Source organism: Anser cygnoides, chromosome 9 (assembly GCF_040182565.1).
Source record: "Anser cygnoides isolate HZ-2024a breed goose chromosome 9, Taihu_goose_T2T_genome, whole genome shotgun sequence".
In the NCBI taxonomy this organism is placed as follows: domain Eukaryota; kingdom Metazoa; phylum Chordata; class Aves; order Anseriformes; family Anatidae; genus Anser; species Anser cygnoides.
In genome coordinates this window covers 15,417,457-15,444,966 of record NC_089881.1, presented here as the reverse complement: position 1 = coordinate 15,444,966, position 27,510 = coordinate 15,417,457, and the positions used below count along the sequence as shown (strand labels likewise).

The following is a 27,510-nucleotide window of genomic DNA, read 5'->3' as shown; positions in this document are numbered from 1 at the left end:
CTGGCTGATGGACCAGACAGGAGCAGAGGGCAGTTTCTGTGCCCTGAGGCAAACCCAGCAGGGGCTGCCCGGTGCTCAGCCCCCAGCCCAGGCAGGGCCCCCGGCTGCAGCTGCTTGCAGCAAAGCAGAAGCATCCCCAGCTTCCCATGTCTCAGGGCTCCTGGGGTTTCCAGCAGGCCTTTTTAAGAGCTGTAGACCCTAAAAACACCAAGTCTCTGATGCAGTATGCTAGGAATCCAGGCAGGGCTTTTCTGAAAAAAGCTGTAGGAGTTGGGATGTTTTCCAATCAAGCATGAGACTCAACAAAAGTGTTTTTCACTTTCTGCTCACTGATGCAGATGCCATAGTGTGTAAGGCTTCTGCAGGGACTGCAGGCAGGGCTGGAAGCAACGTGCTGCAGAAAAACAAACTCTTGTCACAGGCTGGGCTTCTGGAAGCAGGGAAACAGCAACCAGGCAAACTGAAGAGCCTGTGGGGTTGACGGAATGAAAAATGTAATAAATGAGGAAATCCTTGCAAATCTGTGTTACAGTCAAAGGGCCAGATTTAGAAAGCCCAGGTCAGTTGGCCATTTGGATGCAAAGTCCCAGCTGAAACGTGTGGTGGTTGTGATTCTGTGGCTGGTGGTGTAAACTGCAGCCCTCTCTGAAAATGGGTGTACTTGGACCAAGCCTGCAAAGAGCAATCATATTCCTCTGGGACCTCTGCAGGGGCACCAGGCATCTGAGCAGAATGACTGAGAAGGGGAATTTTACTTGAATACAGTTGTGGGGCTTATTTAAAGCTTAGAGGGACTTTGTGAGAGGCAAAAGCTCATGGATGGGGTATAAATATTAAGACTCATGCAACTCGAAGGGGAAGGAGGAATGAAAAAGCCTCAAAAAGAGCAGATATGCACAGGTAGCAATAAACACCCTGGAGACATAAGTTCTTGAGACAGCTAGGTCTGCTGCCCTCCACCTTGTCTGAGAGCAGCCGTTCCTGGGGGCAGGGAGGGAGGGCACACAGTTCAAGCACCCCTGTGCTCTGTGTGACACCTCCATCTTCTCACTGGAAGGTGGGCAGTGTGCAAGCAATGTCCCACAGAGGAGAGATCCCGATGACACACACACGCACATGGGTGACTTGTTGGCAGGCCTCCGGCTACTTGAAAGGTTTTGCACTGCAGTGGGATGCCTTCTCAGGCAGACACTGGTGTAAAACCCTGGAAGGAGGTGCTGCTACTGTTGGCAGCTTCTAGAAGTCTTTTGCCAGAACTCTGAGACAATTTTACAATATTCTCAAGTCACCATCTGCCCTGAAGTTATTCCATGTCTACGCATTCAGGACAAAGGCTCTAGCTTTCACTCTAGTTCCCCATCTAAACTTGTAAAATTTGTCACTTTTGAGCATCTTCAGGAAGTTACTGGCACTTCTAGGATTTGATCTTAAGAAGTGATGCATTAACTTCTTTTCTTCAGTAACGCCTTCATTTCTGCTTTGGCCTCATTAAAAAAGATTCTGAGCTTGTATGAATATTTCACAAACATTTACCATCAGCTGTTACCAGCTCCATTGGTTATTTTTGGAATCTCCATTGTCAGAGTTTGGAATGCTTTAATACACTACATATATGCTCAGAGCAGTACAGAAGACAAAGGCAGATTTATTACAATGAATGCTTGTGTATATCAGAAACTGAATCTGATAAAAGGCATTAGCACAGACAGCTTCTGATTGAGTTGCAGAAGCCCAGAAATCCAACAGGATGGTGCTATTCCAAAAGCATCTTGAGCTCTTCTTTGAAATACCCAACCAGTATAAACAAGCATGTAATTCCCTCACATGATGTTCCCAGCATATTATACACAGCTCTGGCACCATGTGAGTAATAAATATGGCACGGAAGAAGACATTGAGAAGCAGTCAAAGTTCCCATTGTCTCTACAGACAAACGCCATCATTTACTACAAAAGATGGCTTTAGCAGCAGGAATGCCAGGGTCGCATGCAAGGCTTGAAATCCAATGGGAAACTCTCACCCAAATCTCCATCTGTCACTCCTTTTCTACAAAACCTACAACAAAGATTGCCAAGGGACTGCAGAAGATGTGGTAGCCAAGCAGAACTGCATGATTTGGTGAAATATATTAGAAAAGTGTTGGAAAGTACCTGTCTGAGTAGGATGATGGATGTGGGAGGTGGCCAGGCTGGGCCTGGAACAGCTCCTGACACTTCAGCCCTCCAAGTTTGTGTCTCCCTTCCTGGATAGGGAGAGAGAAGATACTGCCCCTTGTCACCCCTCAATTGGGATTAGCATTATAAAACATATGGGATTATTTGCCGCAAAACTTCACCCTGGCTTTCCAGCCAACCTGTCGGATCCCACAAATCCTATCCCAATGAAATTTTACCTGTGGACTTCATGAAATTAGAAGTACAGCAAGCAAACAAGCCAGCTTCTGTCTCTTCCTTGTGCTGGTCTCACACAGGTATGAGTCTCCCGCAGTGGCCTGTTTGTGCCAACAGCTGAGACACCTTGACATCCATTTACAGGTGGAAGCATTTTCCTTCCTCCTCCTCCTGCCCAGACCCTTACTCTGATACAAGAAATTTCTGAGCGAAACTTGCAAAAGTCCTCTGAGAGGGAGTAAGCACGAAAACATGGGAAAAAATTAATCTCAATGGAAATCCTTGACTAATTGACAGGTTGGAATAAGAATGACCACAGATCCCAAACTATGCCAGGCAACCAGTCTGCTCCAGGCACTGCAAGCTCACTCAGCCACATGCTTGTCTGTTTTGCTCTGCCAGCTTTACAAGGCCTAATTAGCTCTATTCCTTTTGTTTGTATCACAAAAGCAAATAGCCCTTGGAAAGAGAGGGAACAGAGGAGGCAGCTCCTTGACTGAGTGTAAGAACATGCTTTAAATAAAGTTTGCCTCTCACCACACGTACTTGAAGTGATGAAAAGGATGAACACAAGAGCCTCAGTGAATGGAAAGGTTTCCAGGCCAGGCAAAAGCAAGCAGGGGTTCATCCTTGCTGCCCTGGGGAGGCATCAATACAGGCTAGAAGAGACCATCCTCAGATGGATCCACTCTTTAACTGACCTGCAAAAACTTCACACCTGGCCAATCGTGCTCCTTATCATAGGTGGGAGAAGCATAATAGCCTGCAGAGGGGCTTTAAAATAAGACAGAGCCTCCCAGGGCACATCTCTTCATGACCCCATTAACTCAATTGTCAAGGAATTGCACAGAAAAAAATCTTCAGAAGTCACATCCAGATCATCTTGTGCAGAAGCTGCAGCCTGTACACAGCCTTCCCCAGATAAAGCTAGAGAGCAAAGCACTGCTGCAAAAAAGCAGCCCTCCCAGGAGGGCTGCAGCTCCACACCCCATCCCTTCCCCATTCCTGCAGCTCCCTCTCCCCTCCGAGGGATCCATCTGCCTTCTCCCTGCCCCTTCCTGCTCCACCCAGGGTGCAGCCTGCCTTGCTGAGGAGCAGACCTTCTGGTTCCTGGGCTGCAATCATAGCAGATTACTGGGTGAGTTTGTGCCAGAGGCCACAACTGCCTGACTCACTGAAGAAGATCTGTCCCCACCTACATCTGCTGTAGATACACAGCTAAACAAGCTCCATCCTGGCAGGCAGGCTCCCAAAAACTCAAGTGCCACTCCTGTCTTCCATGTACGCTGTCCAAGTTCCACTGAAAACGTGAAAATGAAGCAACGCAGTCTGATTTTCCTTAAAAAAGTCCATTTATTGAAATTGTTTAAACACTTTATACAAGTTCCCAATACAAGCATCTGCTCCCTGGCTCAGGGTTAACGCAAATACACAAGCACAGACCTCAGCAGCTCTCTGATGTGACCTGAGCTGCCACCCCTTAAGACAAGGTCTCAAGAGGCAGCTCCTGTGCACGGGCAATCAATCCCCCATAGAGAAGTGGAAGCCTCGTGACCCAGCTCAAGTACAGGCCAACATCAGACCAAGCCCGAAGCAAATGCTTTGGTTGGTTTAGTAACTTTGATTTACGTTGCAGAGAGTCAGGTCAAACAGAAGTACAAGGCTTATACGAACCACTAATGCTGTGGTTGTACATGCTCAGCCCTAGAAGCTCTCCCAGTCTACAAAGGAAATCAAGAAACCTGATGCCTCTGAACACGTACACCATTGTAAAGCCTGGTCAGAAGCAACCAGCTTCCTTTCTTAGAAAAATCAAGGCTGAGCTTTGGAGAGCTGGTACTATACTTCTAGGAATAAAAAACCTTAATTCCAGCCAGCCTCACTTGTGTTGGTCAGACACTGGTGACAGACTGGGTGTTTCAGAGGAAGGGGTGGGAACCTTTGAGCTGCATTTTTCATATGTGACTTCATATGCAATGATGGCTTTATCTTTTAAAATGATGGGTTTCTTCCTCTTTGGTGAGCTTGGATTAAAAGAAAATGCTATAACCTTTGGGTCAGTTTCCTTGGAATTTGCCTTCATATCACTGAAAGTGTTTGCAGGAGTAAAGACGGGGTCAAATGGCAGCACGTGAGGTATCTGTGGGGAAACATCAAGGAGTGGCAGTGCATTCTGTTTGGTTTAACATTTTTCGCTGCGTAAGGCAAACAGATCAGTAACTTGTAACTAAGCCCAAATGGGAACGACTCAAGGGAATAGGAGGGAGCTTGCTAAAAGGCAACCTGTAACAGACAAGGGCATACAGCCTCAAACTCAGTTAGGTACTAGGGTGAGAACATCAGAAACAGTCACTGGCAACACTCAGCGTCTAAGGAACAGCAGCAACAGCCCCACAGAGACACCAGCGAGAGCAGAGAGAAACAGAAATGTTTCTCTGCCTCTTCCCTGGCACCAGGGAAGCCTGCAGCTGCTTTGGGCATTTGCTAACTGCTGCAGTTGCAGTGTTGCTGCCGCTGGCCCAGACACAATCAACTTACCAGATCTTGTCAAAAGAGCGATGACATACAGTTAAGCCAAGCTGCCTTACGTACTACATCTCTTGGCCAACAGCACATGCATGGACAATTACAGGTTTTAGTTTAACTCACAGCAGTTTAATTCTCTGACCATTTGTCATGCCAATCTGCACAGAAAGGAAGGTGCTGAATATGATGCCAATAAAAAAGTACAAAAACATTTTAGATCTCTTCAAACATTCCCACATGTAAAAGTCATTTCCCCAGATTATGTTTCCCCTCAAGCTATTGGTTTTCTCTTTGTATATATGCTCCTTTAATTTCTACACACGCCACACTGGGCTCTAACTTAATGGGGTATGGGACTGAATTGTTACCATCTATTTTAAAAAAACTAAAAAAGCACCAACATCCATCTAAAAACAGTATCATTTTCCCTTTTACTCCCAAATACTAAACTCAACCCAAGCTTGGAGGCTTCATCTTTCCAGTGGCAATACCTACAAACCTAGGCTTAGCCTTCCTCCACAGGTTGGGAGAGAAAGGAAAAGTTATGTCCAGTAGCAAAGATGATTACAAAAATATACACATTTCTGGGAGAAGAGGAAGGCAGAACCTAGAGTCTGAACTCTGCTCAGGACAGTGGCATTGTAGTGTCCTCTCTGAAACGCTTTCACTACTAGTTCTGGTGGGTCCTCTTCCTCATTCCATTATACGTAATCCTTCCCTGTGGAGGGGGCATTTTTGGGGTAGCCTCGGGTGGGTGGATAGGATGTTTCTCTCCGTGGGCAGGAGCAGCAGAGAAAGGCTCCCCCCAGCATGGCCAGTGAAGCAGCTGCCCAGCCAATGAAGAGTGCTGATCCAAACTCAAATCTGGGGAGAAACAAGGAAAAGTGTTATAAGTAATGCCTCCAGGTTACAGGCGTGTCCACACAAAGCAGAAGGGAGCAGAAATTTATACAGAAAGGCTTCCTGCAAGGCTGCAGTTTAAAGCTACCTGAGACCCTGCTGACACTCAGGCCCAGAGCTTTGCCCATGCCACCCAGCCAAACCAACCTCTGCAGACTAGGCCTTAAGCATTTAGTGGAGAGAAAAACTCCAGCAGTTAAATCTGTGGCAGTGATGCTGCTTTAAGTGTTGGCTTTAAAAGTCACAGGTGATGAGATCTGCTCCTAATGCTTCTTCTGCACAGTAGGAAGCCAACCCAAGTAGCTCAGGAAGTCCCCTTCTGTGTTTGGAGCCACTGCTACTGGAAACTAAGCCCGGTGAACATTTGTCATGCAGTACAGTAGTATTAAATCAAATGGGTCTGTACCTGGTGTTAACAGGCGTGAAAGGGTCATAAAAGGCCCGAGCCACTCTGTTGCCATACCAAGATGTGGCCACCAATGCTGATAAACCTGCACATGAAGGGAACACAATGACATGCCTTATTATTAGGAATAGAGTAAATCAACAAAATCACTACAAAAAATAAGCACATAGCAGAACCAACATCTGGAATGACACTGATATGCTGCTACTTTGGGGGAGATGCAAGCCTTCCCCTGCACTCTCTCACCCTATGCAGTACAAATCATTTAGGTACTGGCAAATTTTAATATTAACAGATTTGTGAGTTACCAACCTGCAATTATGAAGATGACCCCACCAAAGACAGCCATCCGCATCTTCTTCACCTGGTCATCTTCCATGCACTTCATGCATTTCATGCCGGTCACGGCAACAAATACACCGACAAGGCCCAGGAGTATCGCAGCCACCATCAAAGCCCGCGTGGCCTGCAGACTGCCTAGAAGACATTAGGACTTGAGTTACCACAAAGAAAACTCAAGGTACAGATAGGAAATTCAAATTCCTGGGCTCAGCAATCACACCTCAAAACACCGCTGTGTTGTACAGGATACAACCAGGAGATTCCTTTCTAGCTTTAAGCTCCAGGGCTGTCATGCATGAGGATCAGAGGACTTTCAGCCTCTTCTAAAAATGCATGGCAAACAAGGGCATACAGCTCTTTGCAGGAAATGACCTGGGAATTGCCTTCAGACATCTTTTGTTCCCTGATCATTTGAATCCCAATTGGAAGGACATATCTGTTTATCAAAAGGAGCATTCAGATTTCAGTTCCACCTTGACAAAGCATTTAAACATGTTTTAATATGAATAGTACCATACATATGAATAGTCCCACAGCAGGCAACAAAGACCCTTTATTGCTCAACACTTCCAAAACCTGTCTTTTATACAAATACCTCAGTGCTGATTTAGATATTTTCATTTAGTCTTCTGTATGAGCCCCAGAGGGTTTTAAAAAGTCACAACTGCAAAAGAAACAGGCTTTTCCCAGCCAAATTAAAAACTTTTTGCCTGAAATATTTGACTTAAACACAGATAAACAAATGTTTTAAGAGCTTCTTGTGGTTTTTAAAGAATTGGATCAAGGGATGATGCCTTCCCACAGGCAAGGGTTGTCTTAACCTGGGTTCTCAGCAGACAGACTCAATATACTTCCTTATCCAGGATTTGGCTTTATATTGACTCACCACGCTAACCCTATGTACAATAGCTACAGAATTCAGATTTTCTCGATAACAAAGCAGGAAAAACAATGACAGAAATTAAGCCATTACTGATAAAAACTTTCAGGTGACAAAACACTGTCAGGAAGAGTAAATAGCAGTGAAATGAGCCTGAGCTTTATTGCCCGGCAAATCAGGCTTGTTTGAACAGCATGCATTCTAATATGCAGTCCTATAACGACGTGTGAACAAACAGGGCTGGATAATCACGGGAACAAGCTCCCAGGAGCATGCTGTGACTAAGGCAGAAGTGTCCCCTGACACAGAAGATTATCTAGCAGTAAATGTGACATGCACAGACTTAGCAAAGTATCGCCAGAATCTACTCCCGTCTGGAGCCCAAATTCTGTAGACCTGTGCGCACTTGGACCTTGGACAACAGCAGCTGCTACTTGACTATGCTTTGCAGGAAAATTCTTCTGAAGCACAACAGGCTACTGGCCTCTAGTTCTGCTTTAAACTAAATCTGCACTAGCCTCTACACACAACAACCGTATTGTTCTAGTAGTTCATTAAAAAACTGAAAAACAATACAGTAAAAAGACATTATTTAGAGCAATTAGGAAGTGACACACTTTCTTAAGAAGAGTCTTGGCTTTCTTAGGAAATATCCCACAATCAGCTCAGCCAGCTGACATCTCACTTCCTTCAAAGGGGAAGGGTGATACACCTCTGCACCACCCAGCTGTTAATCAAAACCCATCTGCTGCTTCGATTGCAGAAACCCATTTACAAAGCCGTTTATCACAAGTCACAGCAGCAGTATCCAAACACATTCTTGGAAAGATTGCTCTCCAGTGTCAGGGATTGCACACTAAAAGTAACTTCTAGCTTGCAGAATTTATGCCAGTTATTCAGAAGTACTTCTGCTGACGGGTCACCACCTACTGCCATACATTTAAGGCTAAACTGTATGTTACAGCGGCAGCTCTGGAGAGGCTGATGGCTGAAGACATCAGCTCATCCTTTGCATGGGAAAGTACACATTCTGCAGAGGTATGAAATCATTTCAAGTCTGCAGTAAACCAAGCTTAGTCTTGCTGCAGAAATTACTCTTTCAAAACTTCTATGGAGTTTTCATGAAGCTAAGAAGCTACAGTACGTTATCTTAAATGCAACTACAAAATTAACTGTAAGAGGGGAGAGATCTCTCACCTTCAAACACGGGACAAAGAGGTTTAAGCGTGGGTTCATAGGAAGATGTTTGAGAAGTTTATATGACCTCAGGAGTCCTACCTATGAAATCAGCTCAAACATGAAATGTACAAGTATTAACTGGATGCATGCCATGACAGCTCTGCAGAAGCAGTTGAACAACAAAAAAAAAAATCAGCATCTTCCTCGAGGTAAGAAAACAGATTGTGAGCTTTTCCCACGGCCACCCTCTTCCAGCATGGGACCCTGTAGGGATATCCTTGGTGCTCCTTACCTCCAGTAAACAAACCCTTCCCTTATCCACGTAAAAGAACAGAGGCATTTAGAAAACTTGCAGCATTAGCAGAACAGACTGTCCCACTATCTCAGGAAGTTTCAAATGTGACACCACTATTAGCCAACTGCCCTCCTCTTCCCCCAGACTGGCTGCCCTGTGCTCTGGAAGGCAGCACGTTTGTCTGTGGTTAATGATAAAACAACTGATTAGTTATTATTTACTCATTAACAACTGCATTAATGAAAGCTGCACATCCATAGGATGAGGGAACTAGTTTAGTATTACAGCACCGTGTGAGCAACAGTCACCAGATTACACAAACATGCAGAATTGTCTTAAGCTGCTAAACTGGACATGGTAGCAACAGCAGGCAGAAGTACTCTACAGCAATTTAAACTTATAACTATATTCTATTAGAGAAAAACAGAATTTCCCCTGCACTCCTGGCTGTAGCAGCTGCCCGAGGAGCGGGACCTGGTGCTGCTGTGCAGAGCCTCCCACACCAGACCAAGGCTGCTGCAAAGCCCAGGCTCAGAAGCCCTTGGGACAGAGCAGTCCTGCACCACGCCGGACAAACTGGCTGGACATCTACCAACAGATGTCAACAGTGTTTTGTCAATATTACCCACTATTTACTTAGAAGCCAAGCCTTTTTATTGCTAGTTAGTAACTGAGACCCGGCCTGAAAATGCCTGTAGCAAGAAAGCAGTTAAGTAAAGAGTCTTGAAACTACTGAGAAAGGTTAATAGCAACCACGAATCGTGCAGGCCATTATAAAATACCATACAAGTCCTTGTAGGTGACATAGCAGCTCTCACTTGTTCCACGCTGTGAAACTAACATTTTATTTTTAAAATTTGTTAACAAACCTGCTCTGACTTTGGGGATTTGAACACAAACTACACGATGCAGTTTTATCTGAAGCCTAAATAACATTCCCACTGTTGTTACCAGACACAGAAGCAACTGGTTAGTTACAGAAGAGAACTTTATCACCACAAGTTCGGGTTATTTTTGTCATCACATTTCCTTATTTATTCTATCAACTATATAATAGAAAAAAAAACTACTGGCAAAGTGCCACAGGATTTTTGTAATGCCTATTTGTAATGCAAAATTGCTGTGATGGCTCTGCGTGGAGATTGTTTTCTGATAAGAATGCTCATTGACTGTCTCGTTTGCATATTTTATATGGACTTTTCCTTCCCTTCCTATGGGCCTCCATGCAAAGTGATGACAGAAGACAGGTGAAGCATGGATGCTGTACAGCTCCCGCTAACACGTGCATGGCAAGTTGCCCCGGAGTTACAGGCATCCCCGTAGCATAAGGAGCACGTTATACCACGCTGAGCTGCCCCTGTTTCAGCTGGCTCCACCTTGAAGAAAAGTAAGCAGCCTTCAAAGCCTTCCCACTGGGGTTTCATCAGAAAAGCCTGATCTCATCGAAGAAGCCGATTTGAGATCCTGCTGCTCTGCCGTAACAGCATATAAGCATAACTTCTGGGAGGCAGGCAAGGGACTGAAGATCTGAGCAAGCAGTAAGAGCTTCAGGGGCAACCAGCAAGACTCTGTCACACTGCGACCATTCTGGCTGGACCTAAAACCCTGCTAATGGCTTGGAGGCTTTCAAAACCCCGTTACCAGCCCCTGCAGAGACCCATCACACCCATCTCTGTCAGATATCCCAGCCTGGATTCCTCCAAAGCACCTCCCCACAAGTCTAGAAGACCACACAAGAGAACTTAGGCAGGATAGAGACTCAAGCAGGGCATGGGAAGGCTGGGGAGCCCCCACTGCACATCCAGATCAACAAAAACATGTTCAGCAAGCAGTAGTGGCCTTGCACTCTGCCTGCCCCAAAGCAAGCACGGTTCAGTGCCCTCCTGCATTCACTCAAACAGCAGAGAAAGCTTATGAGTAAGGGAACACAGCACCACCACTTCCAGATTAGTGGTCAGAGGAGACCTGGGCAGTCTGTTTTTCTACAAAACCTGCAAATTTCCTTGCTGAGAGATTTAGTGAGGGACTAACAGTAACCACAAAAGCTGCTTAGCAGAAGCTGCTTGTAGAGCAGTAAAGCCAGTGTATTGCAACAGACTCCTGTCCCCTCTACAGAGAGAACACTGCACAGAACAGGAACAGCCTCGGTGGCATTCCAAGTAACCCTCTACCTTGTCAAAGCACAGCACAAATGAGACTGCTTTATCACTCGATCACAATTTTTCGTGAGGCAGGAACAGGGATTGAGAAACACTGGAGCAAATTAACCCTTAACCCACATGAAAGCACACATACTATCAGGTTCTACCTGCTTACTCCAGATGAAGAGGGGTGACAAGTGATTAGGACACATTTGTCCCTCCTGCTAACCGAAAGGCCAACCTCCCAGCTCCCCCACCATCACCAACAGCAGCCTGAGGATGAACCTTCCTCCCTCCCCCTCACTCCCCCCATCCTTTCCCCAACTCCGGGAACAGGCTCAGCCAGGGTGGTAAAGATGTAGGAGGGAAGATTTCATATTTCCACGATGTTGTTTGACCCAGAGGGCATCCAAACCCTTGTTTATTTTCTGAGCTAGGGCACAAACGCTCATTGTGGATGTGCTAGGTTTGGTGATGAAGTAGTAGATGAGTCTCAGCTTGTCTCAAGCACAGAACATCTCCAACCAACACCATCAACCAGGGCGATGAGTATCTGCAGCTGAAACAGCCTAAACAGGACACTGAACATCCCCTGCTTTGAACATAAGTGGTCAGACAGTGCTGAGAACTTCCAAAGACAGACAGCAGGAGCCCCTGTCCCTCCTGGCTGGTCCCATTCCCGAGACCCTGGAGGAGCACAAAGCTGAGCTAGCTCCATGGACGATGCTGGAGGGCTGCAAGAACAATGCTGAGGCTGGGCAACAAAGCCTGGTTGCAAGGGTGGCTTTTGTGCCTCTGTGCCTGCATGTGGCCACGCTTTTTTCCCCCAAGCCAGCAAAACACAGCTTGAATAGGAGCACGTCCCGGCCTGACATAAGCCCTCAGCTGAATGCAGCTGTGGGAGAAGAGCCAGCATGGGTGCACTCCAGCAGCGTGGCCACACATGGAGCCAAAGGCCCCTCAGGTGGCTAACGGTGCCTCTCAACCTTGTGCCAACCCCATCTCAGACATGCAGCATCAGCCCAAGCCAACATGGATGTATCTAGTGAAGTGGCAATAGCTAACAAGTATCCAAGAGCTCACTGGCAAATTTTTTTTTTTTTTTACTGTTCCCATGACCATGAATTACTGCAGGTGAGGAGACTCAGCCTTTTTTTACAGGGAAATAAAATCGTTGGAGGATCTGTGTGCACCTCTCCCATCAGTGCACAAGGCTCTGGACACCTGGCTTGGGGCACTTAGGGCACGTGAAGCCCTGGCAGAAAGGCACAGCCAGCCAGAAGTTTCCCTGCCCTCGTAGCTGTACGACCACAACCTAAACCAAAAGCAGTAAGGGAGCTCTTACTGCACACCTGTCCCAGGGCACGGCTGCTGAATTGGGTAAAAGCTGGGGGGTGTCATACCTCCAGCCCAAACAGCATTACTGTCACTGCCCAATCCTTTGTGGCTGCACAAAACCCTTGAGGGGAGGACAGGCAGGGAAAACAGAGAAGGTGTATGTCAGGAGGCACGAGTGCCTTGAAGTGGAAAGGGCACAGCCTGCCAAAGCAGGGGTGCCAAAAGCAAAAGGAGTATTTTAAAACTTTTGCCGACTTTCCCAAGCAAGCAAGCATCCCCTGCTACTTCCATATTTCTTATGTGAATGTTCAGCCCCCCCGTAGGGCCAGGGGCTCTGTAAGGGGATAAAAGGCCGTTAACAGCTCAGGCTCAGTCCCCAGCACCTCACACCTCCCCTGTAGCCTTGGAGGAGCCTTCATTGTCCGCAGAACAAAGGTGAAGGGAGCAGCTGCCGTTCAGCACTCAGCCCTCAATGGGGCAGGTCTGGAGGTCCTCGGGCAGGTTTTCGGGAGTCAGGCAAGGCTTGGGTCTGGTTCTACAGGCAGGTTTCATTTACAGCACAATGGGCTGCAGCCACAGCCCCCCAGGCGAGTTTACCTTTCGCAACTGATCCAGGGGGTGGCTGGAGATTCCTCAGCCCTGCTGGCATCTTGGCCCCCCACCCCCAGAGCGAGATAAAAGGCTGGAAGCTGAGCTTACACATAATTACCGCTCCACCACCCCAGAGCCTGTGCTCAGCCCAGCCCTGATTATCCGCAGCCCCGCACCCTGTCGGTGTGAAATGGGTGCACCGTGCTCCCGAGGGAGTAATTTGCACCTCCACCTGCTGCTGCAGGGCCCACGGGGGCTGAACGGGAGGGACCGATGTGGGATAGCAGTGCAGGTGGGGCCAGGGCGGCCAGCTCCGCTCCGACACTGGGCAAGGGCTGGTGGCAATCGGCCTTGGGGACACTCCCAATGGTCCCTCTGCGGCGTATGCGAAACTGCGTGCTCGTTCCTCTGGGAAAGAAGGTGACCAAGCTGATAATTACTATTTTATTAATTAGGGAGGGAGAAGGCTGATGTTCCAGGACACACTGACCTCACTGGTGTGTCCTTATTGGACGGGGAATGAAGGGAGGGAGATTGGGAAAGGACTTATTTTTTAACCCCTTTGGGTGTCAGCGTAAGTTAAGGTCTGAGCAAGTGCTGTAGCGCTGCGAGCCCTGGAGCCAGCCGAGATGGGGGCAGCTCAGTGAGGACCCCCAAGTGCCGCCCCAACAGCAGGCTGCTGGCCCTGCTTCGGCACCTCCGGATGGGAGCAGAGCCCCTGCGATCACCTGGATGGGCCAACCTGCCTAAAATCTGCCGGGCTGGAACCCAGCTCACCTGCCAGCTCTTTGCTTAAAGCAAATAATAATAAAAAAAAGTCACAGGAGAAAAAGTGGCTTTCCCAGAGAACAAAATTATCCCGTACAAGAGTGCAGCAAAACCTAACAGTCAAACACAAAAAAAAAATAGAAACAAAAAAGAAATAAAAAAAGGATCCGTGCTGAATAGACAACTTCATCGCTGTTTTCTCGAGCTTTGCTCGCTGCTGAGCCGTACCCGAACAAAGACAGCCCCTGCCAGAGTGCCTTCCTAAAGCTCTTGCAACCACGGCGCTTCCCCAGACACGCGTGGAGGACCCGATACCCACCCCCCCACACACACTTTCCCGAAGTTTTTTTGGTGGGCTGCGGGACGGTCCCGGCTCCCCCGCCCAGGTGCTGCCTACCCCCCGGTGCCGGGCGCTGCGGAGCCCCGACGGGGAGGGCAGCGTGGATGGAAGGGTCTCCCGGCGGGCTGGGACACCCCCAGCCCCCACCGTCACCCCCCCAATGGACAGGTGGGGATGTGGGGGGGCTTCAACAGGGCAGAGGCACCTTGAGACCAGCTCCCGGCCGAGCACCGGCGGCAATAGGAGCCGGAGGGGCGAACCCGACGGCACACCACGGGGCGGGCATAGGGTGGGGGGACCCAACGGGTCCGGCACCCCCGGTCCCACCGCTTCAACCCGAGCCCCGACAAGACCAGCCAGGGCTTAAGGCGGGAGGAACGACCCGATGGGACCGGCACCCTCATCCCCTACCGGAGGGTCATCGGGGTACAGGGGGTGACCCCGACGGGACGGGCACCCCGCAGCTCCTAAACGCCAAAACCCCGACGGGACGCGGCCGGGCAGCCCCCGTACCCCCGCCCCGACTTACTCTCCAGCTTGAGCAGCGAGTCGTACACCTTGCACTGGATCTGCCCCGTGCTCTGCATGGCGCACGACATCCACAGCCCCTCGTAGAGCGCCTGGGCCGTCACGATGTTGTCCCCCGCGTAGGATGCCATCTTCCACTGGGGCATGGCGGTGCTGATGATGATGCCGATCCAGCCCAGGAAAGCCAGCACGAAGCCCAGGAGCTGCAGACCCCCGCTGGCCATATCTACGCGGGGCTGCTCCGCACCTGCGGAGGGTGACAGCGGAGGGGGGGGGGGACACGCAGGAGAGCGCAGCCGGCTCCGCGCAGCGCACTGGCACCCGCGCAGCGCCCCGCGCAACTTTTAAAGCCGCGCAAAAAGCGCCCCCTGGCGGCCCCGCCCCGGCCCGGCGTGGGACACCTCGGCCACCCCCCCCCCCAGCCCCCAGGGGTGCGCTGGTTGTGTTCGTGGGTGTCCCCGTCGCTTACTGCTGGGGGTCCCCGGGGTGTGAAGCCGCCTCCGGTGCCCTCCGCAGTCGGGTGGTTTCGGTGGGGAATGGGGCAGGGGGAGGTGGGCTGTGCCGCTCACCCCACTCGTGTCCCGTCCCCGCGCCACCCCAGTGCTGCCAACGTGATGTAAAGGTGGGGGGAATTTCCCACTGGGCACAGAGCACGTGTGGGAATAGACTGCTGAGGGGGAAGCACTGGAAATTCTCTGATTTTAAAGGGCTTGCCAGGAGGCAACTGACCAAACCCTTGTCATCTGGGTACAAATGCTGCCGAGACCCTCAACCCAAAGTCTGGGGTCTGCCATTTCAGTAGGGACCACGTGCTGTGCCTCTTGGCATTACTGGGTTTCTCCTAAAGCAGAAATTTCACTTTTTGAACGCCTCAGTGAGCCCAGTGACTTAAAAAGGTTTATTGAACAAGGGGATTACAGACCAGGAAGGAGAGTCCTCTTTCTCAAGCATGTATTTGTCTGGCTGCTATAGTTTCCCTTTCTCCTACATGAGTATTTGAATACTGAGAACAGGTGGGGTGAGGAAATAGTGTCTCCTTTGGAGAGGTGCACATGGCGGGGCTGGGTGGTGCTGCCTGCCTGTAACCCTGGGCTGGATGGAGGGCCCGTTCAGCCTGGACCTGCTGTAATTCGGGGCTGTGAAATAAACAGGTGATAATTACTGATAAAGGTCCTGCTGGAGGTGGGGATGGGGTTGTATTGTTTTGACACCGTGGTTTAGTGCGTTCTGATGACTTAGGAGATTTTGCTGGAGCTGCTTCCTGGGGTTTGCAAACAGACAAACAAACAGGCTCGTGATTACCTGACCAGTACTGCGCAACGATGGGGGGGTCAAAGGGGAGAAAAGCTACTGCAATCTGACCGCACCGGGCAGGGACAAAGCCAGGCTGGCTTGCTCTCAAAGCACTTGCAGCTGACGGTCCCCGGCTTCTGCGCAGCAGCAGCACTGCTGTGATGAAATCGAGCCTTGTTACTCGGTAGCAAACTTTTCCAGTCCTGTCGTTTTTCACTCGCAAAGGAATTAGGCAGCTATGATTCTGTAGCTGAAGGAATGGTGTTTTTCTGGGTCTCTGTGGGCCCCGGTTTTGTAGGTTTGGGAGTGAAGAAGAGGGAAACAGCAAAGTTTTCCTTGGCAAAGAAGAGGGAACAAAGTAGCTGCATCACTCTGCACGTTCATCAAAACCCTGCTACAGGGAGCAGAAAACCCAGGGAGGTGCTGGCTCCTGGAGCTGCTCCCTGGGAGAAGCAGCCCCTTGCCTGATGAAGAGGCACAGCAGAAACCCACGCTAACCCGAGGAGAGCAGGGTTAGAAGTGTCTGGATTTGATCATTGATGTCTGGGTAGTCATATCAGCCTGATAACGTCTGTCTGCAAAGGACTGTGTACTGTTCCTAGGTGCTTCACAGCCCTGAACTGACTCACCCCACTCCTGACCATCCTGCCACCTCCCTGCTGACTCCTGCAGCTGAGGGCAGCTCTGGACAGGGGGACAAGTTCGAGATGCTTCTAGCAGGCTAAGTACCTTTGGCTACAGGCTCCAAGCAGCTGGTAGGAAGTTCTGTGGGGGAAGGACTTGGAGTTTCTACTGGAGCTTATAGGAACACAAGAGGAGGATCCCTGGGTGCCAACAATCAGGCTGCACTTGCACCAGGAGGGACATCAAGCGTGGGCCTGAGGAGATGCATGTAGTGTGCATAAAGACATGGGCTTTGTCAGGTAGCACTCTGACCGTGCTGCTGGCTCCTTGAAGGGCTGCAATCTGTACTTGGGAAAAGCTGGGCTCCGTGTGTGTCCTGATGGCACTTTTGGGCCAATTTGTGCCAAACCTGTCTGTAGCATGAGTCTGACTGCTTGGACGTACGGTAGGGCACCATGAGTCCTCAGTTTTTTCCCCTTCCAGAAGGCCGTGGAACTTAGACTGAAGACAGCCTTACTCTGCGAGGGGGGCTGTGGGGTTAGAGCCTGCAGCTGCCTGGATGTGTGTGTCTGAGGGGCTGTGTGGGGTCCCATTGCACCTCCATCCCCAACAGGTATTGCACTGAGCAGTGCTACTGGGTGAATGCATGAGAGAGTTAAGTTGAAAAAAGCTGATGTAAGGCCATACTGGGGTATAGCCATGTGCTCTTGGCCTCCTGATTTACATTTTGCTTTCCAGGGTCAATCTGAAGTTGATACTTCTTAGTCACATTTCATGAAAGATTTCAAAACCCAGCAACTCTTTCTGTGGACATCACAAGGAATTTACAGATCAAGATAAAGCACTGAAACTGTGCTTTCCCCCTTCATCACTCATCAGTGTTCTCAGCACTCTGGAATTTGCTGAGAATTTTACAGCATTGCTAAAATCATCAGGTCTTCTCTTCTGGCCTTCCTTCTTTAATTTAAGACATGAAATATCTTCTTTCTTTTCTTCAAATGATTTTCTGCAGTGGTTCAATGGGCAAAATATACATCCTCTTTACTTAATAGTCACTGTCTTTCCTCCTCTGCCTAGGATTATTTTTTTTCACTGAAGGTCCCTAAGAGTTTTCACATGCTAGCACCAGTTTTTTCTACCTGGCTTCTAAGGAAATACCATGCCTTCACATCCTTAATCTCAGCTGAAATACCTGGTTTTATCCAAGATGTTGCAATATCCTCTGTATTCTCTAGGCAAGAGGTCTGCACTGTCGGTCTTTAGTGACTGATCTGTTCTTAGATAAACAGGTGAGTCTTCATTCTTCCTTCTTTACAAAAGCAGCATCAAGTGCGAAGATGCTAAAGTACATGTATATAGATAGTTACCAAGATCCGACTGCAAAGTTTTAGTCTGCAAGTAGACAGACTGCTCTAATTGTTCATAGAGATTTTCCTCCTGCTACATACATGCTGTGTTGTTCTGTGCTGAGCAAATGCTTAACGCCGTGGTCATGTTTTGTTCCCTTGGGTGGTGTCAGGCAGAGGAGCAGCCTCACATTCATGCTCAGCAGAGATTTGTGCTCTGTGGGTAGTTAATGATACCCATTTCCTCTTCTGGCAAAAACAAGGTTTAACGCTTGCCAGGACTTGCAGGTGAGAAGCCTGGTTTCCTTTTCTGTGAGATATTTCTCGGGGAAGGACTTGCAGGTGTGCAGAGCAGACACAGCTGCACGGACCAGGTTTCAGAGCAAAGACATGAACTCCACATCTGGATCAGAAAGTGGGAATCAAACATCAACCAGCCCGCTGTGTCTGGTGACAGCCAGTGGCAGGGCGAGGGAACAGCACAAGCGCATAGTGATCCTTCTCCAATATGTGCTGCAGCCCACCTTGATCCACGTCTGAATGCATCCTGAGCCATTGCTGTTACTTTTAATTTTAGCTGTGCTCACTGGATTTTTTTCTCTATAAATTTGGCTGTTTAATTTTTGAAATTTCTGGCCTCTACAGCATCCTGCAGCAAGGGGTTTCACAGATTAACTCTGTGTTTCACAGGAAAGTACAACACTTTGTTTATTTTTAATCCTAACTTGCTGTTTCATTAGTTGTCCCCGAGTTTCTTGGGAAAAAGGACAGACTGGTGGGACCACATGCATTTAGCTTAGGTTCACATTGCTTAGAAAAACCTCCAGCATACTTTGCTGTATGTCTGCAGGCTGCTTGTTCTTCTCTCTCTCCCCACCACTCCCCCATCCACCCATCCATCCAAGAGGAACAACCCTGCTGAACCCTAGCTCCAAGCACCGTTTTGCAGCCAGCACTGCTGTGTCGTCTTTCCCCAGATGTCAGGAGGATCAGAGGCTGCTGCAAACCTTCCCTGGGATTAGTCAGGGATTGTGTGAGAATGCGTCCAACCCAGTCTGCAGTGAGGGGCAGACGTTGTGTTTGACCATGGGGGCAGCTGGAGCAGCCAAAGATCACAGCTAGCAGGGCTGGAGAGCACAGCAGCGCACACACACACACAGAAAAAAGCTTAACCCTTCATCAGCTGCTCACTATCGCAGGACCGCAAACTCAGTACAAAGTTTTAAGGAAGGTTGTTGGACAAGACCAGCTCCAAATGACTCACTGCCTAAAAGGCAACAGGATAGCAACCAGCACCAAAATTGGAGCTTTTCCCTGCACACCCAGGTTGAAATTTCCATTTCCAGTAGGAAAGCTCAGATTTCCTCTTTGGAATTAAAATATGCAGTTGATGAAGGAAGAGTCAGATGGACTGGCTGTATTTCTTTGACACTGACTACCCAGGGAGAATGTATTGTGAAAACTGGATTTGAAATGGGCTGCATGAATTATTCCTTTTCAAATTCTGAGGGTCAGAAACAGCTCAAACCACCCAGTGTTTGGTCAGCAGACACGACCTGGAATTTCTAATCTGCTAGAGATAAACCAAGCTAATAATCAACCCTCTCCCTGCAGTCATTCAAACATTTGTGTTTCCTCACTGGCTATAATAAAGCTGCAGTTCTGGGAGTAGTTTCACTCTGCTCTTCACATGATTGATTTCATCTGACTCTGGTTAAAATGTGCTTATATGCCACGTACTGAGGTTGCAGGAGGCTGGAGGGTCTTTGATCGCTGGCTTCTCCTCCAAACCACCCTCTGGTGAGGACTCTGGATGGGATCGTGCCTGTTCCCTGTCTTCTTGGTTTTCACCTGTTGCCATTGTTTTTCCTCCTCTCCTGAATCAGCAGCCCACAAATGACCACAAGGCCTGAGAATGTTCCTCAGAAAGCCCCAAAACACTGAAATCGTTCCCATCTGTAAACAAGTGGTTTTGGCATGTATAAAGCTGCATCGTGTCTGTCATTACCCGCAGTGCTCAGCTCGCAGGGCTTGTCTGTGCAAGGCAGCAAGCTGCTGAGAAACAAACGTGGCCCTGCACCCGGCCACTCATCTGTTGTTTTCCAAAGTGATACTGGAAGCTCTGATAAAGACTCCATGGCATGAAACCTATCCCATGGAGGCCAAGAGATTTGACCCGTACGGTAGGATTTGTTTTGCTTTGGATTTTTCTATTTTAGGATTGTTCTTTTGCTGGACGTTCTGTACCAGAGGCCAGAGAGAAAACAAAAGTTGGACGCGGTCAAATTCACGGAAAAGATGAGCTTCACAGTACTAGAGAGGTAAGGGTGGGAAAAGCAGGGAGTTATTAAACTGGCTTCTGTGTGCAGTTAATAGAAGGCAGCTCTATGCCACATCACCAAAAAATGTCTCTCTCAGATTGTGTGGAACCCTAATCATGGTGTCAGATGGTGGGACAAATGTGGTGGACCATCCAGGGTCTCAATAGGTAAGTGACAGGTGGAAAGTTTGCCTTGTTGGAAGGGTCAACCAATAAAAATGTGTCTGTTTTCTGCCTCAGTGGGAAAAAGTGTGCCAAAAGGTGCAAGTGGAGCACAGCAGCTTCTGGTGTTGCAGTTCTGGAGCAAGGGAGGGGAGTAACCTGCGTGAGTGAGACCCAGAGAGGGAGAGAGAGGCAGATCCATGCGTTGCAAGTGTCATACTCAGGGCATGAGTGCCTGAGATGTGCACCAAGGTCCAAACAAAATAAAATTCATCCCTGGTACCTTCATATCCACAGAAGAGTTTTCTAAGAGTAGTTCAGAAAACATCTCTGAGGTCCTTCTGGGCATGGGCTCTGTAAAGATCTAAGCCTTGTCATCCAGCCATCCTCCTTGCTCTCACCATGTTCCTGATGCCTGCAGGGTCCCAGTTCTGATACACCAGGAACCAGTTATAGTAGAGACACCCTTTCTACCTATATCTCCCCAAGTCTTCACCAGAGGCTCAGTGATGCCTGTGCTCATCTCTGAGCTTGATGGCTGAGCTATGGAATGAATTTCCTGAAACTGGCACATGAAGAATCTGATCGCCTTCAGGATCACCACTGAAAAATTTTCCTCGTTGCTCATGTGGCTCTTCCTGAAATCAGATGTAGGAAGGAGGAGGAACTAGAATGGAAGAAAGGTATAAGAAGCAGACAGAAGGAGGCAGAAGAGAAGATGCCTCACTCAGATGCCTAATGAGATCTGAATGCCCCTTCAGGAATGGCTGTTAAGCCAAGGTTGGAGACAAAGTCCTCACCATGAAGCCAGAATTACCGCCATTTATGTTGCTCACCCAGCAGAGTACCTGTGAGTGTGGTTTCGGGGCAACTTTCATGTCAAGGAAAAGCCCAAGCTGTAGTCAGCATTTTAGAGATTGCTCAAAGATTCCCATCCCAATGTATGTTTATGTCTCACCTCTTTGTGCCTGGACCACATCCTCTTTCCACTTCCTCAGCCTTTATGACAAGTCAAATAACTGACGCTAGGAAGATAAAGTAATCCAGGGCCCTTCCTAGAAAGGCTGTGCCATGAACTGCTGCAGGGGTTGTAGATCAGACTGTTCAAGCTGTTCATGTGCAACATAAAGGCTAGGGCATGAGTTTTCAGGTCTCTTTGGATTTCTGAACTCAGCCAATTTCACATATTGCTGGGAATTCCTCTGGGGATCCATCAGACCTAACACATTTGGGATGTGTTTGGATATTGGAATGATTCAAGGTACACAGATTACAGCGCAGTAGAAAATCTTATGAGAGGCTGGGACTGGTGAACTATTGCTCAGCATCCTCACAGTTATGCTCAACCTGCACAACCATCCTCCAACAAGTTGTTGCCTCTGCAAAAAAATGAGCGGAACATTAGGATGGGATTTGTAAGCCCCTACATTCAATACGCTTCAGTCCCTCACTGAAATCAGAGCCAGGTATTTCTGAAGCACTCAGCAGCTGCCGCTATGGCACAAATGGCTGGATTTTCCAGCAGGGAGCAGGGTCAAACCTGCAGAAATCTTTAAACGTATCCGGTTATTCTAGTGCCCACATGAGAATGAAACACTTGAAAATCCTTCGCTAAGTGCAAGACACACCTGCCTGGGAAGCAGCATGTGCGTGCCCAGGTGTGCAAGGAGGAGGAAGGAAGGAGCGTCTCGCCTGGACTTGGTGACACACCTGTCCTGCTGTCCCTGTCCTTAGGACGGGGAGAGCACATTGGCAACTTGGGGTCATATTTCAGTGCCTCGAGGGAGTTGAAAGCCCCAGCTACCTGGCTGCAGGCCAGAGGCTGTAGGTGTGTTCCTCACAGCTTTGCCTCTCTTTGTTCACGAAATCCCTTCCAAGGCCTGTGCACACCAGAGGTTTGGGGCCTGCGGCCTGTGCGGTTGACGAAGGCCTGAACGAAGCATGAGTAGAAGCAAGGCAGAGAAACTCCTCGTGGCTGGTGTCCTGCACCAGTTCCTTAGTGAAAACGAGGACCTTGTCCAGGCTGCATGAAAAGGGCCTTGAGAGTGTAGCCTGGGGACTGCTGCTGATGTGAGTTTGAAGCAGCGGGACAGCCAGCGTGACCTGTAGAGGCAGGGGCCCAGCAGGGCTCCCAGGTGTGACACATGAAGTGAGAGGAGCCCTAGTACTTGGGAGAACAGGAGAGGGATGGGAGCAATGCCCAGTGAATGGGCAGGTTGGTCCAGGCCCCTGTTAGGAAAGAAAAGTAAATGCCCTCCTCATTTATTTGCATGTAGGATGCAAGGAGTGGGCAGTCTGCCTTGGGAACGCTTAGATGAGAAGCAGCACATCTGCAATAATGAAGAGAAAGGGAACCAAGCCCTGCCTGGACAGCCAGCTCTGGGGTACGACAGGGACAGAAGAGGAGAAAGAGGAAAAGAGCATGCCATGGTCTCCTCTCTGAGTGCACGGAGAGATTCCAATGCAGAGGAGAGGCCTGGGTGAGAGAGAGAAGAGGAGAGAAGGCCCCTGCAGACACTCCCTATCTAAATGCCTTGGCCAAGATGAGCTCCAGAGGCTGGAGTCACCACTGCCATCTCCTATCCCAGGGCTGGGAGTGCAGCTCTGCCCCTGTGGCGCCCATTCCTCAGGGAATTTCCATCGAGGACTAGCCTGTCCTCCCCGTCCTCCATGCCCTCGCTGCTCCCTCCCAGCCTGCAGCAGGGCTCTGCTCCCGGGTGCTGGCAGAGGGTGCTGGGCTGAGTGTGAGCCACCAGGGTCTCTGCTCAAATTGTCAGCTCGGCAGCACAGGCAGGGGTTTTTCTGCCGTCCCCTCCTGTGCAGGGACAGGGCTGGAGACAGGGCACAAGATGCTCTGGCTCTGATACACAGCACAGGAGCTGCCAGGGTGCACCAAAAACTTGTGGTGATGATTGACGGGGGAAAGGGTGCCTCTGGTGAGGGGGCAGGCGAGTCCCCAGGGTGTCTGCAGGTGGCTCTCCTCCCTCACCAGAGCCCCCTGTGATGGGCAGACCTGGGGTCGCTGCTGCATCTGCTCTGGGCAGTGTTGGATGCGCAGCAGGGGTGCTTGGTGTTAAACAAGGGGACAGAAAACAGGTAGCAAAGGACCGGTGCCAGGCAGGTCAGCAGGCACTGACCCACACTCACCCAGTCAGCTCCAAAACCTTTCCCGTGCTCATGGACTGTGAATCACAGCCACAACTGTTTTCTCCCAAGCCTTAACTCGTTCTCTTCTTGCTTTTCTGTAGCAGATCAAACATCCTGAAGCCAAGCCATTTCTAACTGAGCAGTCCCTTTTATCCCCCCTCAGTGAGTCTCCTGGAGGGTCTTTTATCATTCTCTGATAAGAAAGTCAGCTGAATAGGAGCGGAGGGGGGGTACCATGGCCTGGAGCGGATGCTTCTTGTGCAGTGAGTCACCGGAGGGGCTGGGCTGCAGCAGGGAGCACGGCAGGGCAAGAGGCACGCACACAGCACCCCTCCGTGCCGCGGACGTGAGCCCTGTTCCTGAGAAGTGGCAGCCGGAGAACAAGCACAATGCAAACTCCTTCTGTGGAATGATTTCTCTTCCTTGGCTTTTCTCTGAAACTGTGGAAAGAGCGTAAATATGCTCCCTTCTCTCCGTGTCCTTCCAACATGATTGCAATTAGTGGCACGGACCTTGTGCTTCACTTGCGTTTTATCACTTCTGCATCAGGGTGCGGGAGAGTTCAGACTCACGCTGGGAAACCTGTGCTTGGAAGAGGATGACGAAGACACAGGGAAGTGGCAAGGCATCAACAACCCCCAGGGTGCCTGGGGACAAGGGCTATTCACGGGAACTAGTGACATGCCGAGAGAAGGTGTGTCTGATCCACTGCCCTGCTCCTCTGTCCATACACGCCTACGTGAACCTGGTATGCAGCGACGGCACTGTGTGTTCTCGGTGGCTGCTTTCAGGAACCCGGAGCTGCTGTCATGCATGTTTTGGCGGATAAGGATCTCACCACTCCCATGCAGAGAGTGCAGCCACCGTGCTTCAGGAGGAGCGGGGCTCTGACTCCTCGCTCTCGATCTAAGTCACTTGCTTAGTCACCGCCTCAGTTTCCCTGCTCTAAAATGGGGTTAGTAATACATCCCTGAGATCATGTGCTTGTCAGCTGTGGATTTACTATACAGCTATAAAAGAAAATGTATCTTACTGAAGAGAGATTACAAGGCGTATCAGAGCCTGAAAAGTCTATATTGAAATGTTTGTTTTATTATTTGTTGCATTGTAGTAACTGAAAATACTGTTTTAAAGGAGTGTATGCAGGCATCGTATCTACATGTGTATTACTCATACACACACAAGCGCACACAGTTTTTACTTACCTTTAAGCCCAACTCTAATAGAAAATGCATTTGTTTTTCCACTTTCATTTAATCCTATATATTGCCTGCTTGAAAAGCAGCAGGTTGCTCAGAAATTTTACTGCCCACTGTGGGGTTACCCAGCTAACTCCAAGCTGGCTCCCAGGGCTCTGTGACCACATGAGCACAGCAGGACAGGTATGTTGCAGCTGACACACACTGCCCAGATCTCTCCATCACCTCTGGCTCCCATGCTGTGCCTGTCTGACAAGCCCCTGGCCCCGAGCATGACCATTGCACCACTGACGGTGTGCTTGCTTGCAATTAGATCTGTATTTCATGTATTGATGTGCAGCATCAGGGCATCCGTCTTGCTCAAGGCTCTCTGCTACACTGTGTGTTAGATAACGTGGCAGCAAAGGCAGGACACACTTTTTCCTGCTCTTGGGACTGCAGCCTCGCTGCGGTGTTGTTCAAGAATGATTTTGTGGATGTGCGGCTGAAAACCAGCTATGATCCTCCCAAGCGTGGCAGTAGTATCTATCACTCTCTGTAAGTACATCCATAACAGAAATGAGACCATAATGGCTTGCCTTTGACAGGGAGCACAGACCACCTTGTATTAATGGAGTAATAAAAGCAGTCGACCTGGAATGCACTCATCTCATTGCTAGGAGCATGTAGCCCAGGTGATAAGGCTGTTGTTGCCTTAGGGAAGTTGTGCTGCATTGATGCCACGCAGTTTAAAAGCCCTACAAAACCAAGCTCTGATAATTATTAGGACACCCCAATGCTTTTGTTAGTGTCAAAATACTGCAAATGTTAGATTAGCTGACAGAAAAAGATACAGTTTGTGTATATACTGCAGCCTACAGATCCATTTGAAAGCTATACAGAATCACGTCAGCCTGGTTTTAGGCTATACAAAAACATCTTGGGATATTTTGAGTGAGCCGATTTCCAAAGATGAGGGGACATCTGTCATGCTAAGCTAGGAACACATTTTATAATGAGAAACTGCTACAGACTTTGCTTCATGAAGATGTGGATTTGTTTTAAATAAAGACGATTATATATTTATCCTGTCGATTTCTATTGTATAAGAATACTGCATTCTTTCTAACAACTCCAGCAGTTTCCATGGGACTGTTTAGAGAGGTGAGCCTAATGAAGGAGCAGATACTGTGCTGGTCTCTCTGTCAGGTGAAAATCACAGACCATCATATTGCACGCTGTGGAGCACTCTTACACTAGGGGAAACTGGAGCATCTTGACCTGCTCTGCCACCAGAGCCAGGATGTTCCTGAGCCCTGAGCAAGATGCAAATGGCTGGTGTGAGGCCACTTCACGTCCTTCGTCCTTCGGTGACTCATGGCCAGGGAAGCACTGGCATCCTGCTCTAGGAAGGGTCATTCACATGCCCTGCCCTACAGGAAGGGGACACAGGGAGAGATGATGGAGCTGGGACAGCAACACGAATCACTGGACATGAGGAAAATAAGCAAGATGTTGTCAGAGCTATGGAGAGAGGGAACAAGCCACTGGCAGCCCTGCACCTGAACACGCTGCCTACAGCTCTTTGTGGAGTTTGTTCCTTGGGCTGACAGGCACAGACAATTGGTGTGCTAAGCCAGAAGAATTGAGTGTGATGGGCTCATGACAAAACTCCACTCTGGCTGTTAGTTTTATTTTTATTTATTTATTTATTTGTTTGTTTAGTCTGAGTTCAGGACAGAGTGAGAAGGTAGGGAGATACACATGGCCATAATACGTTCTTTGGTTAGTCCAAGCTCTGCTACTCTCAAGCTCTGCACTTGTCCTCTCTAAGGATTCAGTTCTGTTTGTGGGAAGGCTCACTCCAATTTTCCAGGTCTTTTCTGAACTCACCACACCACTTTTTCTGAGTTACTACTAATAACAGTTAGCCACAGTACCTTACTCTGAAAACTGGTGCAGCCACAGGTTAATTAACATAGAAGAAGGCAGGTACAGGAAGGTTATGCATATTGTCAGTACCTGTCTCATGTCAATGTAATCTATATACCTGTGGCTAATGAAAGTCATTACTCTTTATGAGGCGTGTGGCCAATGCCATGTCCCTGTGGGTCAGAACTGTTGAAAACACCAGCTTGCCCTTGTTATAGAAAGTTATAAAGTGAAGATCATGGTATTTTTTTGCCTTATATAGGCACTTGGAAGCAAGAAAGTTCAGCAGAAATCTTCATACCCACATAACCATGTCAAGAGATGAACCTGGCAGAAGGAAGAAAAGTTCCTCGGTGGTCAGCTTCTGAGAATGGAATTGGAAAACACAGAGCAGGGAAGGCAAAGCAGCACAGAGTCCTACAGACCCTGACTTTTTGACTTGGGCATTTTGTTCTTTATCCGGTGTTTCCCAGAAGCACGTACTGAGGACTTCTGCAGTGTGTCCTCTGAAGCACAGAGTGATCCTGGGGTCGAGGCAAAAAGTTAACTCTGACAGTAAAACTGCCTCATGAGGTTATGAGAGGAATTCTGCAGGTTATATACTACTGTAACAACAAACTCGTTATTGCTATTATTTTTGGAGGGAACTCTTGTAGAAGAGAAAGCAAGCTTCGAACAGCTCTGTAAAAGTACAAACTGGCTCCATCTTCAGGTGGCAGATGAGGTGACAGACACGCTAGGGTTGGGAAAGCAGATTGCAAGCAGAGCAAGAATCTGCTCCTCAGCCCTGCACTGAAGACTTGCTCACTAAAAGTAAATCTCCACTCTTTTACAGCTTCTCTTTCAAAAAATAAAGATTATTGAGTATGTGATGGTTCTGTGCA

The 27,510-nt window shown here is 48.8% G+C and overlaps 1 protein-coding gene across 1 annotated transcript; it reads right to left on the bottom strand.

Moving 5' to 3' along the window:
- Nucleotides 1-3,723: 3,723 nt before the first annotated feature.
- On the bottom strand, nucleotides 3,724-14,950 carry CLDN1 (claudin 1). The gene is made up of 4 exons (XM_013199194.3): nucleotides 14,626-14,950; nucleotides 6,535-6,699; nucleotides 6,223-6,307; nucleotides 3,724-5,780 (listed from the first exon to the last, which is right to left on the bottom strand). The coding sequence occupies exons 1-4, from the start codon at nucleotides 14,846-14,848 to the stop codon at nucleotides 5,618-5,620; spliced, it is 636 nt and encodes a 211-aa protein (XP_013054648.1). The 5' UTR covers nucleotides 14,849-14,950; the 3' UTR covers nucleotides 3,724-5,617.
- Between the last annotated feature and the right edge of the window lie 12,560 nt (nucleotides 14,951-27,510).

Bases quoted from the DNA above. Each gene is read 5' to 3' on its own strand.
- CLDN1 (XM_013199194.3), bottom strand. From the start codon at position 14,848: ATGGCCAGCGGGGGTCTGCAGCTCCTGGGCTTCGTGCTGGCTTTCCTG. The intron at 6,308-6,534 runs GTTGGTAACTCA...CTTCATGTGCAG, and splicing joins GGTCATCTTCATAATTGCAG to GTTTATCAGCATTGGTGGCC. The intron at 5,781-6,222 runs GTACAGACCCAT...GTTTCTCCCCAG, and splicing joins TTCACGCCTGTTAACACCAG to ATTTGAGTTTGGATCAGCAC.